General features: G+C 37.6%; 1 protein-coding gene across 3 annotated transcripts in view; it reads left to right on the top strand.

The window, feature by feature from the left end:
- The window catches only part of tjp2a (tight junction protein 2a (zona occludens 2)), a 44,949-nt gene that overhangs the window by 13,485 nt on the left and 16,206 nt on the right, over positions 1-15,258 (top strand). The window contains exons 2-5 of one of the 3 annotated variants that reach the window (XM_036594508.1): positions 346-448; positions 10,740-10,793; positions 14,380-14,504; positions 14,626-14,728. In XM_036594508.1, the coding sequence (XP_036450401.1) occupies positions 10,749-10,793; positions 14,380-14,504; positions 14,626-14,728 (273 nt within the window). In that variant the 5' untranslated portion in view covers positions 346-448; positions 10,740-10,748. Of the gene's footprint in view, positions 1-343; positions 449-1,709; positions 1,853-10,739; positions 10,794-14,379; positions 14,505-14,625; positions 14,729-15,258 lie in introns of those variants that run through there. The other 2 variants (XM_036594509.1, XM_036594506.1) reach the window with 2 other exon arrangements.

Here is a 15,258-nt window from a genome sequence, read left to right as displayed (position 1 = left end):
GTAGCTATAGCTCCTTTTCCTTCAGTCACTTCTGTTTATATTCAGCCCACCCTTAAATAGGGAAAGAGGATAATTTTGGATTCATTTTATCTTTTTTGATTTAATTCCTTCTGGAAGATGCTGTAGGTCTTTATGAAAAGCCATTTATGAACACCTGTGATAGTTATTAAGCTCTTCTGATTAGCAAATTATCCATATTTTTATAGATCACCTATTGTATGTTGTGTATTATATATTTGTTCTATATGTATCTGCTGTTACTGATTGTATGTTTGTTGGGTTTTGTGCTGTCAGCAAGGTTGTATTGCATCCATTCCGATTCTCTCTTTTCTTTTTTTATTACAGGGACCAGTCTGGCACAGACGTATTCAAGTTTTACTTGACCAAAGAAGCCCAGTATTTGTGTCTGCGTCGACTCTCCACTCCAAACTACATAACAATTATAAAGGTACTAAAATTTTTCATAGTGAACAGCATAGGAAGTGGCTATAATGCTTCATATTGAAGTGAAAGATTTGAATATCTATGTAACATGAGGGGTTGTCGGGGGCAAACAGCAAAGCAGTTCAGGAGCTGAGCCAACACAACAGAATGAAATTCTAGCCAAAAAAGTTCATTAAACTAAATATTAAGGACTAACATTGAACTTCTACTCAAATATAGTTTTCCCTCAAAAATATTATTGAGTGGAGGTAAAAAAAAATTTGATTGTCAGAAAGAGCATTAAAGTTGTGCTTAAGAGCATTAAATTGAGTAAATGTAGTTCTCTTCTAACTCCATTTCTTTAAAGGCAAATTCTGCCGATTTTAAAAAAATTCCAAATAATTCAGTCCTTGAGATGTAAACAGGGTCATTCAGAGTGGTCTGATGTGAAATGGTTGATTGCAAAGAAACATATTGACTCAGATCCTTTTACAGTGGTGGTGATAGAAACCGGGGGTCGCAATGTCTACAAATATAGCCATTTTATTTATTATCCAAAACCACCAGTGAACCTACTCGTGTCTTCTGAGCTTTTATATGTAATGTTGGTGATGGTAAAAATAGTCATAAATATATAGTCATATAGTCATGCCCTGCATGTACCCCTCTGCCATGAATGGATTAAAATAAATGGATTATAACACATTTTAAACCAAAACTTTATAACAAGACTGTTATAAAACAATATCTCAGGCATCAAGCAGTGTATTCATAACCATTTAATGAAATAACTTTTAGAGGCATTAAACTCTTCGTCTGGTTTGTATCACCACCACTGTGAACAATTCTGTCTGTAAGTTTCTCCAGAACTGAGCATTTTACATCAAACCACTCTGAATGACTCTGTTTACATTTAACCATTTAACTAGGCACAAATTTGGAAAACTCGGTGGAATTCCCCTTTAAGAGGGATTAATTTTTGAACAGGTCTGCTGCTCGGGTTTTATCCCACGTGGAGCCGGAAAGTTTGGAACAGTCCATTTTACTAAATAGTCAAATTTGGACAAATCTGTGGAATAATCAGTAGAATCATGTGTTGTAATACATGCTAGCCGAAGGTTTAACAGAAATAAGTCAGAAATTGCTCCTGAACACCGTTTGGAGGATATTTAGGCTGTTTTAACCGTTTTTTGTCCCCCCCGTCCGCAGTGGTGCGGTCAGGGGTTTAGACTACAGTAGGCAAACAATAGCGTGCAGTTTATGAAGCTCTTTGGCTGTTGGTGGTGTTTTGTTGCTGGATATGAATGAATAAAGATTTAATAGACAGTTACATGTAAGTTCTGTAGTTTTCCTCCATATACGTCTCATGATGCCTGTGCGTGAGGAGAGGCTGCTCTCTGTGAGCAGACACGTAAAGAAGTGCTTTTATGTGAGTATCGTTGATTTATTATTAGTATTATTGATTTCTTAATCGCTAACGACATGTTCATGTGGTAAGAAAGTCTTTGGATGTAGGTTAGTCCACCTGGCTAGCTTTAGTTTACCCTCCATCAGTCCGTCCACCTACTAGAAGCCCCTTTAACATGATTTCTGTCTGTTTATTCAACTGTTACTAAGGAGAAACTCTTGCAGGACAAGTACACTTGCCGACTTCAGTCAGGCTCGTTGTGGTTCCCCGGGGGAGTCACAGCGATAGTTTCAGTATCTGCCTGTAAAGAAGGTGATAGTTTCTCAAGGATACGTTTATTCAGCAGTTTATTCAAACCTGCATATTTCCCTGCTTACTAAAGTATTCCAGACCACGTGTTTTGTATCTTTCATCTGGTTGATGAGTTTTCACGTTTTCAAAAATAGAAAGAAATCGCTAAAAGCAGATGTATTTGAAGGTTGTTCACAGCGCTGCCAGCAGAGGGCAGAGTGGCGCCGTCACAATTTGTTATAATCCGCTGGCGTTCAGCTTCTCAAGTTCTTCTCGAGTTCTCCATTGTCTTGTATAAATGGTGTTGTTTTCACTTACTTTTGCCTGTGTTCTTGATAAATATAATAATATAATACATTTCCAAAAGTAGCCCCAATTTAGTGAATTCACCTACTATTAAGGTGCACTTATTTCTAACACGTGTTGAATTGTGCACACAGAGTTTATATAATCTCCGTAGAAAGCATCACCAATAGAAAGGGGTGCTCTGGAGAAGCCACACATGAACCTAAGGTCATCACGCCTGGTGCTAGGGGTTGTCTAGAAGCCCTCAACATTGGGCTATGGAGCACTGGAACTGTGTTCTCTGGAGTGATGGAGCACCATCCAGTACCTTTGGGATGACTTGGAGTGATCCAGAACTGACCATCTAACATCAGTACCTGACCTCGCTAATGCTCTTGTGATTGAATGCAATCAAATCCTCACAACAATGTTCCAACATCTAGTGTAAAGCCTTTCTAGAAGAGTAGAGGCTGTTACTGTGCGGCAAACAAACTCCCTATTAATAATAATACCTTTAATTCCAGAAGAAACTTTGGAAGAGCAGGTGTCTATAAACTTTTGAACATGTGCATTTTTTCCTTTCAGTGTGACCAGGAATATTAAAACACTCCTCACCCCCTTTTATATAAAGCTGCACAATTTGAACATAAAATGCATTGTTTTAAGTTGTTGGATATTCCAATTATGATTTGAGAAGTGAAAAATTACAGTTAAAGCTGCTGGGTGATGTGAGGTTTTTTGTTAACTTTGAGTGAAGTAGCATTTCTGAGTCAGGAGAGGGGAAAAAAACATGCTAAAATATGATGTTTATGTGCTGCTGTGCATCACCCTGTAAAGCCTGAAATGGTTTAAAAGTCAAAGGCATCAAAGGGGTCAAGTTTGGCGAGATTGTTTCGGGCCTGTCATGCATCTTTACTAATGTCACACGCGCAGGCTCAAAAAGAAGGCCCAACTCAATGGTTTGGTTACAAATGCAAGTTCAACATTATGCTGATGAAGATAAGATGGCATTCATAGATAATTCACTCACATCCTCAAAAGACACCAAGTTTTGACCGAGTTCTCTTTTGAATACTTTTTGAACGCATTTGCAGTCATCAGATTCATTCTCGAGGGCACAATCGTCATTACAAAATGTTCCATATGTTACATGCAGTTACACATTTCTGCCAGAGAGGTCTCCAAATCCCCAAATTTCACAGAGTACAGCTTAAGATAATGTGAGACTGTCTGTGTGTTTTCTTTTAATTAATCAGACATTTAACAAACCTCTCCTTTATGCAAAAAAAATGCTAAATTACAAAAGCATCATTCACTATTGTGCAAAGTGCTGAACGAAGACAATGAAATACTAATAGTTACCTCATGATTGCAGGCATATTTTTGCACAGTTTAAGGCTCTTTGAAAAAATAGCTTAAGCCTACAAAAAGCAATAAAGTATATAGTCATCATGTTTAAAGTATTATCACACGTTAGTAGTTAAGGATATGGGAGTCCTGTATATTTTGTGGCTTCATAGCTGAGTGGTTATGTCACTTTTTCTTTACACGGGCTCACAGGACCCCACAGCTGCTCTGTTAGACTTGACTCTTAACACTACTTTCTCATAGAGGTGGACAGTATGGCAAAAATCTTACGTCACAGTACTTCAAGAAATGAAACACAATATGTCATGTCACAATATTTATCTGATCAGTTGAAGCTGAGAAAATGAACCAGTAGTGCTACATTTAAAAAAAACATGCTATCAAAAACTATGAGCACAGTGATTTTTCTTCAGTAGTTGCCAAACTTTGTTACACTAAAACCAGTTTTCTTCTTCTAAAACATGCAGTTGTTCAGTGTTCTACAGGTACTGACAATGTCCACAATATGTTTAGAAAAACATCTTTCTATTGTACTGTGACAATTTATCACGATAACAATACATTTTGTCTTATTACCCAGCCCTGCCTTCACTCCTCTGGATGAGTGTCATGTAATTTGATCCATTCTGTCATCACAGCCCTTAATGATGTGTTCATTGTGGGCGCTTATATTGTGATAACGATTAAAGATATGATTAATGGTGCACTTTTTATATCTTCATCATTTGATTTACATAGCACTGACTAAACAGATTTTCCCAGAAGCGTCCACCCTTGAGAGCAGAGTCATTTTCTTCATTTTCTCAGGTTCTGTTAACTGAAGCCCAATGACTCTGCCTTCTTGCGTAATACTCAGGAGTCAAGCCTGCTCCATCTGCAGAGGTTTGATGCAGCAGTTGACTGGCACTAACTGTCTCAGCAGCTTCGTAGCAGATAGTGAAAGATTAATGTTAGACCTGCTCCTCAGTGCTGTGCTTACTAGGACTGATATAAACATCACAGGACGAGCTACTTGATGAAATCCGTGAGGAGTGGTGTCTGTGTGAAGTCTGAACATGTCATATCTCATCATCAGTTCAGTTATAGTTCAGGGATTACACCTGACAATTGATCTGTCTCTTCAACAACTTCAGCTGCATCTAGACGGCCCTGAGGGTTTGGGGGAATGCATAAGGCAAGATGTGATTAAGAATATATGCCTGATTATTACGTAACTGAATTATAATCCTGCTGCAGTGCAGTTTAGACTTATGTCAGCTTGTTATGCAACTTATTGAATTGCTGTGATGTGGACTCTCTTTGTCTCTGAAGTTTTTCTTTGCCATGCAATTTGTGAAAAGAGTCAACAGCATACAGTTTCAGTCATGGATCAGTATCATACAGTGGAAGTTATTGTTGTGATATTTGGCTGTAAAAGATACCCTATGTGGACACCTGACCGTCACACCTATATGAGCTTGTTGGGCATCCCATTCCAGGTCAGGCACTGATCTTGGGCAAGAAGGCCTCGCTTGCAGTTGTGGGGTTGAGGTGGAGTTACCTCGCTTTGTGCACAGGGGCGCATTCATGCTGGAACATGAAACAGCCTTCCCCAAACTGTTGCCATGAAGTTGGAACCGTTTAAGGGTCTAAAAAAAATCTTTGTATGCTGTAGCATTAACCTTACTCTTCACTGGAGCTAAGGGCAGAGCCCACACCCCGAAAAACAACCCCTGACCATTATAACCCATATAATTAAAAGCTCCTGACACACAGTCCTTGTGCTGATGCTACTTCCAGAGGCAGCTTGAATCACTACATGGAGTGATGCAACAGAGGTTAGGTGATTCTTACACACTACATGCTTCAGCACACAGCAGCTCCACTTTGTCTACTGCTTTGTTGCTGAGCTGTTGTTGCTCCTAAACGCTTCTATTTCACAACAATAGCACATGGAACGCATAGTGCTATGTAGCCTGAAAGTAGGGGCACACGATCAGAACACATTTTTAAAACATAAACTTTCACAACAGTCTTTTGGTATGTTAGCCAGTCATCTCCTCAACCTCTCACACTCTGTACTCACAAGCATGGGATATGACTGTAAGGGAATTGGAATTGTTCATAAAAATTCATGAATTGTGTACCCCTACCTTGAAGCAATAGTTTGGTGAAAAATCATATTTAAACAAGTTAAAATCAGCCAAGATATGTTTGGTGTCTCAAGTTTGTTTGTTAAATTTTGCACTGGAGATGCGAGGTTAATGTAGCTAACAAGTCATGTAAACTTATATTTGAAGTAAATGGAAAACTACGTAAAGTAGATGTTTGCTGAGCTTTTGCTTTAAATAATGTCACTTCTATTTAATGTTTCTTAGTGTGGCGCCACAGGTTGTCTTGTACTGTTTAGTCTGCTCTGTGACTTCATGGCTAAGCTCGGAAAATCTAAATATCGTTATGTATTTTGTATTGAAGAGCCTCACTCTTGGGGACCATTGTGGTGCACAGTCACAGCATAAAGTGTTCCTTTTGTCTTTTCCTTTTTTTCTTGATAATCCCATCTGGTTGCCACAGTGGAATGGGTCCGCCTCTGATCCACTTCCATTTAATCCTTTCTGAGATAAGATGTGGCGCTTTGTTAGAGACACTGTGGCCAGAACAGTGTCCGGTATGAAACAGGTTCAAATTTAAGTATCATGGTTGTCATAGTTAACTGGTGCAGAAGCTTTCTTGTTGTATTTTCTATGTGCTGTAAGGCTTCGCAATCTGGACTAAATATAGCTGCAAGTTGAACTGAATGGCTGTATGAATTTCAGTATATTGAAAACATATTGATGAACCATTGATATGGATAAACACTGCACTAATATTGTTTGTAAAACTTGTTGGTAGTTTGGATCAAGAAAAAGCCTGGATCCATCTAAAATACCCACAGAAACACGAACCGGGAACATCTGGGATTGGTCAGAATGCTGTAGGAGCATTCAGAAAGTGTCAGAAATAACCCAAGGCTTTTTCTGACATTGCTCAGAAATAAAAGGGAAATATACCCCCATGTTCAACATGTTTGCCTCTGAAAGCTCAAGTATGGACTGCAAAATGCCCTCAAAATCACAGTATAGGTGTAATAAAGCAAAATAAAACAACTGTTGATCTAAACCTGACAATATAAAGCAGCTACAGACAGCACCTACAGGTAAACAGGTTTTAAGCATCGGGCAGATGTCAGTAGAAAATGCTTAACTGGATATCAAAGGGAGAAAAAGAATAAATCTGATCCAATCTGTAACAAATCTATCCTGAAACAGCTCTCGCTCACACTGTGTGACGTAGTTCTTGTGGGATAGTAGAGTGCTTGAGTAGTTTGAGTGTGATAGATGACTTTTAGATGCTCATCTTAATTGAAGTGCTTCAATTTGAAACAGCTTATTTTAAAACTTAATAGTTTTTGGATGCGTAGCACCTTGTGGAACTGGTTTGTAACTTACTCTCACTCACTCTCTCTCATGTTTAACAAGATGGTCCACAAGGGGGAGCTACTGGCACTCTAGTAACTAGAGTGAAAAATAACATTGTGTTATCTGAACTTGTGGGGGTACTACATGCTGGTCCTTAATGTCAGTGACACTTTGTGTCCTTGTTAAAGAAAAAAAATATTAGATCTGTATCAGTATTGGCCGATACTCGATGTTTCAATATCATAGAATAATGCTATCTGTATAACTGATCCTTAGATAAAAGGAGTATATGCTGATGTCCTAATCCAAACGTGAAAGGAAATTTACTCTATAAACTGCTTAAATTGTCTTTTTTTTTGCTGTTAAGATCAATTTGTTAGTTCGTATACTGTAAAAGTAAGTAAAAATTTCACTCAGGGCAAAAAGTAGGCCGTTTAAGAAGAATCTTCTTGAAGTCTTCTGCCATATTGATATTGTAAAGGCTAATATTGCGATAATAAATAACAAATGATATTTAGCCCTAATGTACTGCAGTAGTGTGTTGTTGTGTTGGAGCTAGGGTTGCGCAATATCAATATTTTTATTGTTGTCAAGACAGATTATGTCACTGTATACTTTTCTTGGATGTTGTCACTACTTAAAGAACAATGAGCAATCGCATGTTTCATCACAAAGGGAGCTTAATTTGTCCTTTTGAATAGGACTGTGCAGTATGTGAAATATTCAATAAAAATTTGTATGCATAGTACATGAATGATGGTATTTTTTATGTGGTGCTAGTGAGGCTTTTAGGTTTGATAAGTTGGTACAAACAAAAAGACAAACTAAATATTGTGATGTGTATCATGACAAGTCTTAAAGTATCATATCGTCCACTTGGGATGCAACAATACAGCGTATTGTATTGCAGTGTGTTACATTGTATGATATTATATCATGACTAGCATGTTACCTTGTTGCTAATATATTAGCTTGTGGCTAGAGAAGTAGAGCACAGCTTTTGTTTCACACATTGTACTTTCACAATGTTGAGTTCTCTAACTTTAACATATTAACAGCAGGCACATTTCCAGCCACTCCTTGTCTTGCAATACTGAAAAACGTATCGATTCAAGGCATCACTGTGTCGACAAATGAATTTTGTGAAACGTTTCACCCTTATCGCCCACCGCTAGTTGGAGCCCACATTGGCTTCTAAACACCAAGCCATGCTATGCCTCTGATCTCTCAAGCCAAAATTATAATTAATGTTCTGAATCAGCCGCCAATCCACTAGCTTCTCTCTTTCTCTCTCCCTCTCTCTGTCCTCTCTCTCTCTGTCTGTCTCTATGTCTCTCTCCCTCACTCTCTTTCCCTGTCAGCACATCATCCTGCTTATCTAGTGGGAATTCGTCCAAAATCACGTTGTTGTTATTATATATCTGTGCCGGAGAGAGCTGGAGCCGGAGCCAGCCTGGAGTAATCCAGAATCTCTTCACTGCAACCCATGGCGGGATTTTGTGCTCAACTGTAGTTAGATAGACATTTCCACTTAACGCTGCAGTGGTGGGTGAAAGGCTTTGGGAAGAGGTGAATGTTTGCGAGTGAAAGCCTGACAGTGTTGTCCTCTCTTGCTGTCCTCTTTTTCACACAACTCTGTCTGCTCTGAGTGGCGGTAGACAGTGGGATTTGAGCGGAATGTAGGCCAGCAGTATTACTCTTACGTCAAGAGCAGATAGATGAATTGTGTCGATGAGCGGAGAGGTCGTCTGGGCAGACTGAGGCGCCGTGCCGGTGGGACGAAAGTCATCATGAAGACTGTACTATCGCTGCACAGGAAATGGGTCCACACGGTCAAAGCCATTCGCATCCTCCAGGGCATCGTAAGATCACTTTCATACTCTCAATGCGGCGACGGACGCAGTGGCTAACTGTTGATCAAAGTTTGGCTGAATTGTGGGTGGAGTCAAGTGAACTTTAATTTTTTTTTTTTTTAATCCATTAAAGGGGTACCACGTCTGTAAACTGTCAGGTGCAATGGATGATCATTTCTCTATAGTTAGAAAAAGAACAGAAAACCTGTTGATTGAAGCACATTTACTGTAGAAAGCAGTGGGCAGAGGCTGAAGCAGTGTTGTTTGTGGTATTTGACTGTATGGTTGTAAAACTCTACAGTATTTCTTTGAACCTGGCAATGATTCAGGTATTGTAGGGTTATGGCACTGGAAAAAAAACTTATACTGAGGGTGCATCACAGGGCTGAAGTATTAAGTATTTCAAGTATCATTATTAGCTGAGATGGGACATTATTGGAGTTTCAGAAGAGTCGTTTTGTCTCGATATGAACATTCAGAGTGATGCTCATCAGAAGGAATGCAGACCACCATCTGTACATGTTTAGATAAACATAATTTTTTTGGGGTTTTGGGTGTTTAATTTTGATTTAATTGTTCATTGTACTACAGTCATATGCAAAAGTTTGTGCGCCCCTGGTCAACTGAAGTTTTTTTTTCGTTTTTCTAAGTGGAAATAACATTTTGCACATTTTAGTACACAGTTACTGTTTATTTGCTGAATGTAACATAATGGGGAAAAAAAAAAAACATAATAACATAATAAAACATAAAATGTGACCTGTGCAAAAGTTAGGTTCCAAATGCTAAACTCAGTAAATAAATAGAAATTGTACACTGAAATTTGCAAAGAAATATTATATTTTTGTTCTTGTGCAGGATGTGTTAACTTTTCACTTCAAAATCAGCAAAAATGGTGGGTTTGTTTTGTTTGTTTGTTTGCTGTATTTTTTGCAAAGCAAATTGTATGCTTTGTGACTTAAAAGTAATTGTGACCTGAAGATAAGACTGAAAAGATTTTTAACATCTTTTAAGGCATAGTCCAACACGTCACTACCTACAACACTTGCAGAGCTGTATAATATGTTAAGAATTGGATAAGATCAGAAGCGTTATGTTCTAAATAGGGTTACTGCGTAAAATGGAATTAGTAGCGTTACTGGAGAATATTGCATTGCTGCATTTTTGCACTTTGTACAAAAGTATGGCAAATTTCTTTTTAAAGCAATCTAAAATGGGGAAAAAGAACATCATGAGAGACATTTTCTGCGAAAATATGTTATGCTATTCCTTTAACAAGTGTAAATACAGAACAGAATTATGTGCACGTTGGATTCCAGATTAAGGATTATTTAGGACAATAGTGCAATGCATATTTGAATTGAGCTGAGCAGATTAAACAGCACTAATCGTAATCACTCTGTATGTGTGTTGAGTTTAGAGGTAACAACTGGAAAACTGCATTGTGAGAGAGCCCATAATATTCTACTTTCCTGTGCTTAAAGCTTCCCACTCACCAAGTTGCACATGAAACCAGTTTTTCTTCATAACTTAATGCTGCAAAAAGTGAAATGCATTTTTAACATGAATATGGTTCAGAAGCACATGGGCCTAAGGGAAGGGCTGTGTGGCAGCTGTAGAGTCTGACACAGTCTCTTTCATCTTGCTCATATTAAATCTTTTTTTTCCCCTCAGAACCCAGTTATGGAGGAGACGGTGTGGGAGCAGTACACAGTGACCCTACAACGGGTGAGTGCTGCTATAATTCAGCACTATAGCATGGCCATTTCATTCAGTATGTCAGTGGAATGTCTAGAGAATAGTAAATAATAAAACAAGAGAGCTAGCACAGAACTCATTAAAGAGCATCATATTTCTTCAGACTTTGAGCTCCAGACAGGAATAGTTTCTTTCCATTCTGATCACATATCATGTGATGTAGTATGTGGGAGAAAGATAGTTAAGAATAGATTAGGGCTGTCTCAGTTCCTCGAATATCTGAAAGATAAACAAGGCATCTGCAGGTTATTATAAAGCCATGTTCAGCTGTTTGAAAATTGTCTATAAGAGTGAGCTGTTAGCGTTCAGGTTGCTTTTGCGTGCATCATTGAAAGAGAGGAAACCCACACCAGCAGGATCTGTTACAGGTTGCACGTATATGAAGTAAAAGTGTATGTGGGCCATTCTCCATTTGGAGTGAGAATTCAGGTGGACACATTTTTTAAAAATCTTTTTCTTTCATCCCTAAACAAAATAATTCTAATATGTCCATTTACATCTCATATTATCATATATGCAAAAAGGAGAGCTTAATTCCAAACATATTTTACAGTCACTGGTGATATATGAATATAGTGTGACACCAGTGACATTCTGATTAAAACTGAGGATTTTGTAATTTGACTCATTGGCGGTCAGGTGACCTTGTGCAGCTATTTAAAATCAGTAATAAAAATGAGATATAGCATTATTTTGACAAAACTTTAATTATCTAGCCTTTAAAGCACACAACACCGATGACACATAGCAGTTACGTGCTGACTGATAAACATAATTGTTAATAAATTAATGAAATATAAAAAACAAGTGTGGACTCGCCTTCTAATGCATTGAGATGCTTCCTCTGTGATAAGCCTTGACTCTAAGAAGCTGAGAGCTGAAAATACTGTGTTAAAATGTAATATAAGAGTCTTGATAACATCAGTGACCAAAATCTGTGATAAATGTATTTCTTACATAAAATACGTATTTTTAAAATGTGGTATAACATTATTGATTTAAAAAGTAAACATGAATTTGTTTTGTATAAATGTTTTAATTAAACACTTAATTAAACATTGTTTAAATTAAATATTGTTTTATATTAAAAGCGGTTGCTCAAGTGTTGAAAATTGGTTATGTGCCGAGCTGATGTACATATGCAGAGCGACTATAAAACAGGATAAAAAGAGAAATCATAAGGGGAAAGTGTTATTTAATCTTAAGTCAACTGTGTAAATGTACATACCGACTTTTGGAGCTGTGTCTAATATTTTAAGCATCTTTTCAAGCCCTGCAACCTTTGTGACATGGTTTCCCACTCCAAATGGAGAATGACCCGTGTGAAGGAAAAAAATTTGTTTAACTAGGTCTAGGCTGAACAGCTTGACGGACAGCAAACAGGCTAACAGGCTCCTCCAGTAATATTCAGAGTTTGACTTAACCAAAGAATTTACTGTAAATCACACAAAGTAACACGTAAATATATAAAGTAAAGAATATATCACTTGAAAGTCTGTTACAGATAGTTATCACTAGATATAATAGAAATATATGTACATATATCAGTTCAGCTTATTCCTAGCTAGTACACAGCTGTGGGATGTTCAGTGTAAAAGTCTCAGTACCATCATATGATTATCCTTTTGCTGTGATTATTTATTTTAGGTAAACAAGTCACATTGTGTTTGCCTATAACATGACCTTGCTTTACGCATTGCCTATAAATAAAGATATAAATGTCTGTACTGAAAACAGACTTTATCTCTCCATTTAAAGCCTGTTTCAACAGTCCTGACCCCCCCATCCTTCCCTATCCAGCTGTGTCGCATCCACCCTCTGTCACTGTGGAGTGAGCTTTCCTGATCTGATTCTCTCTCTCTATTTTCTCTCTCTCTCTCTCTCTCTCTCTCTCTCTCTCTCTCTCTCTCTCTCTCTCTCTCTCTCTCTCTCTCTCTCTCTGGGCCATCTGGTTGAGCAGGGCTAAAGCTGTAGGTTGTTTGATTTAGTTGTCATGCTGGGGTCGGGGAGGGTTTAGAGATTTCATCAAATCAGTGCTCTAATCTCGAGCGTACAGAGGCAGGTATGATGGTATATACACATATATTTGTGTTTTTCATCAAATGTAATGGCTCAGTGGTGATGCATTCAGAGTCTTTGTCCCCATTAACTCATTAAAATCTGTTCGCAAAGTATTTATGCATGTATGTCAACGTTGGTCACAGTAAAATGAAGCATGTGAAATTGGAGCTTTCTGTGTGTCACCATGTTTTCTATCTCTGTATAAATGAAGCTACATGCTTCCTTTATTGTCGGATGAACTGTGAAATCTTCCATGGGTTACTTATTTGGCAGTGAGAGTGATTTATAGGATTATTGGTGGAGCATTTTGAGAAGTGTAGTTTATACTTTACTTTTTTGAAAGTTAGGAGTTTTTTTTTTTCCTCAAGTCAGTTAAACTATGTTTAATTTAAAGTGAGTTATCACTTTAAATTAAACTAGAATTAATCTAGAATTTTGCTCTCTGATTTAAAAAAAATATATATAAAATCCAAAAGTGATTGTGAAGAATATCAAAAGCTGTACAACAAGCTAATATTAGTGCTAGATGCTAACGTGTTGACAGAAACAAATCCTCAAAGCTCTGACAACAAACAGTGAATTTACAACTAAGTAGGAGCCAAATATGTAATGATATTCTTCAGGAAAGCATGATTTCCATTACTGAAATACATATGATGAGGCTGAAATTGGCTTATCCTTTTTAATATTTCATTCAAAATATCATATAGCAAAAATCCAACCTTTATTTAAGGTATAATGATTGAAAGAAAATTAAATCTTGTCAATAAAAAATGTGCATGCCACAATTATTAAATCTATGCATGCCAGAATTATTGGCTCTTAGATACTTAGGAATAAAATCTAACTGAAGTATATTTACATTCATAGTGTATGTTTTTAAATTCACCTGATTTAAGTGAGATTAAATGGTCAGCCATGATTCACTGGGGGAAAATATGCGAGATGAAACACAGACCAGATTCCCTCAGTCATCCATCACTATGAGAAAGACCAGAGAAAACAGCACTGATGTACGACAAAAGGTTGTAGAGCTGCACAAATCAGGAAATGCCAATTTCCACTATCAGGACAATAATTAATAAGCTTAAAACAACAGGAGATATTAAGAATCGCCTGGGAAGAGGACATATGTCTATACTGACCCCACGCACAGTGAGGTGGATGGTTTGAGTGGACAAAGAATCTCTAAGGATCACAGATGGAAAATTGCAGACTTAGGTCTTAAGGTCACAACGTTTCACAAACTGTAATCAAACACCACCTATATAACCACAAGTTGTTTTGGGGGGGGTGCTAGAAGAAAGCCTCTGCTGTCAAGGACCAACAGACTCCTAGAGTTTGCTAAATGATACTGAAACGTTCAGTGGGATCGAGTTCTGCGTTCAATATTTGTGGAGGGGTGTGTGTGTGTGTGTGTGTGTGTGTGTGTACACATATGATCAAGTAAGCACGTACTGCTGTAGATTTTAATTAAACTGATTTCTTTATGTAGGACACCAAAATGGGATTTGGAATTGCTGTATCAGGCGGGAAAGATAATCCAAATGAAGAAACTGGAGAAATATCAATCATCGTCTCAGATGTGCTCCAGGGAGGGCCTGCAGATGGCCTGCTGTTGTAAGAATCACATGTTTCTCAGTACCATTAGATCAACCATTAATGTAATGATGTGATTACAGTAGTGGCATGCATCCACAAACGTGTGCTGAATGTTTCTCTGTTTCTTTTCTGCTGTTAGTGAGAACGACCGAGTGATTCAGGTCAACACTTCTCCCATGGACAATGTCCCTCACTCCTTTGCTGTCCAGACTCTTCGCAAGTGCGGCAAAGTCGCCAAAATAGTGAGTGGAACACTTTAAACAATGGGTGTCATGGTATGTAAGGTTGTTGTACTGTACTTTTTTAAAAAAGAATAATAGCCTTTGTGTGACACCTTTAACAGAGTGTAATAGATTTAATGATGGTTGTGGTGGCGTATTAATATCCAATATCTTGAAAAACCCAATTTATCCTGCTTCCCTGAATTAAGAGTTTCTTTATAATGCTATTGATTTTTTATTGACTTTTATGTCCCCATAAAAATTAAGATACAAAAATGTAAATTCATCATGGCTGTGATGTCACAAACACGAAGACATTTACATATATCCACCCATTCAGGCTACTGCAGTTTAGCTCTGCCCATTGATGTTGAAGTTATGAAAAATTTAGTCAGCAGTTGTTGTCGACAGGTCTGTAAAACATTTAATTGTTACTGTGATCTGTTTTTTAACTTTATTTTGTCAGATATACCTGAGGATTTCCGTCTGAATTAATTTTTGTTACATAAACCCACATGAATATAGAATAAATGTAGAAAGTAAAAAACTGA

Source organism: Colossoma macropomum, unplaced genomic scaffold, assembly GCF_904425465.1.
Source record: "Colossoma macropomum unplaced genomic scaffold, Colossoma_macropomum, whole genome shotgun sequence".
NCBI lineage: Eukaryota > Metazoa > Chordata > Actinopteri > Characiformes > Serrasalmidae > Colossoma > Colossoma macropomum.
Note: the sequence above shows the minus strand (reverse complement) of the source record. Positions and strands in the feature narration are given on the sequence as shown.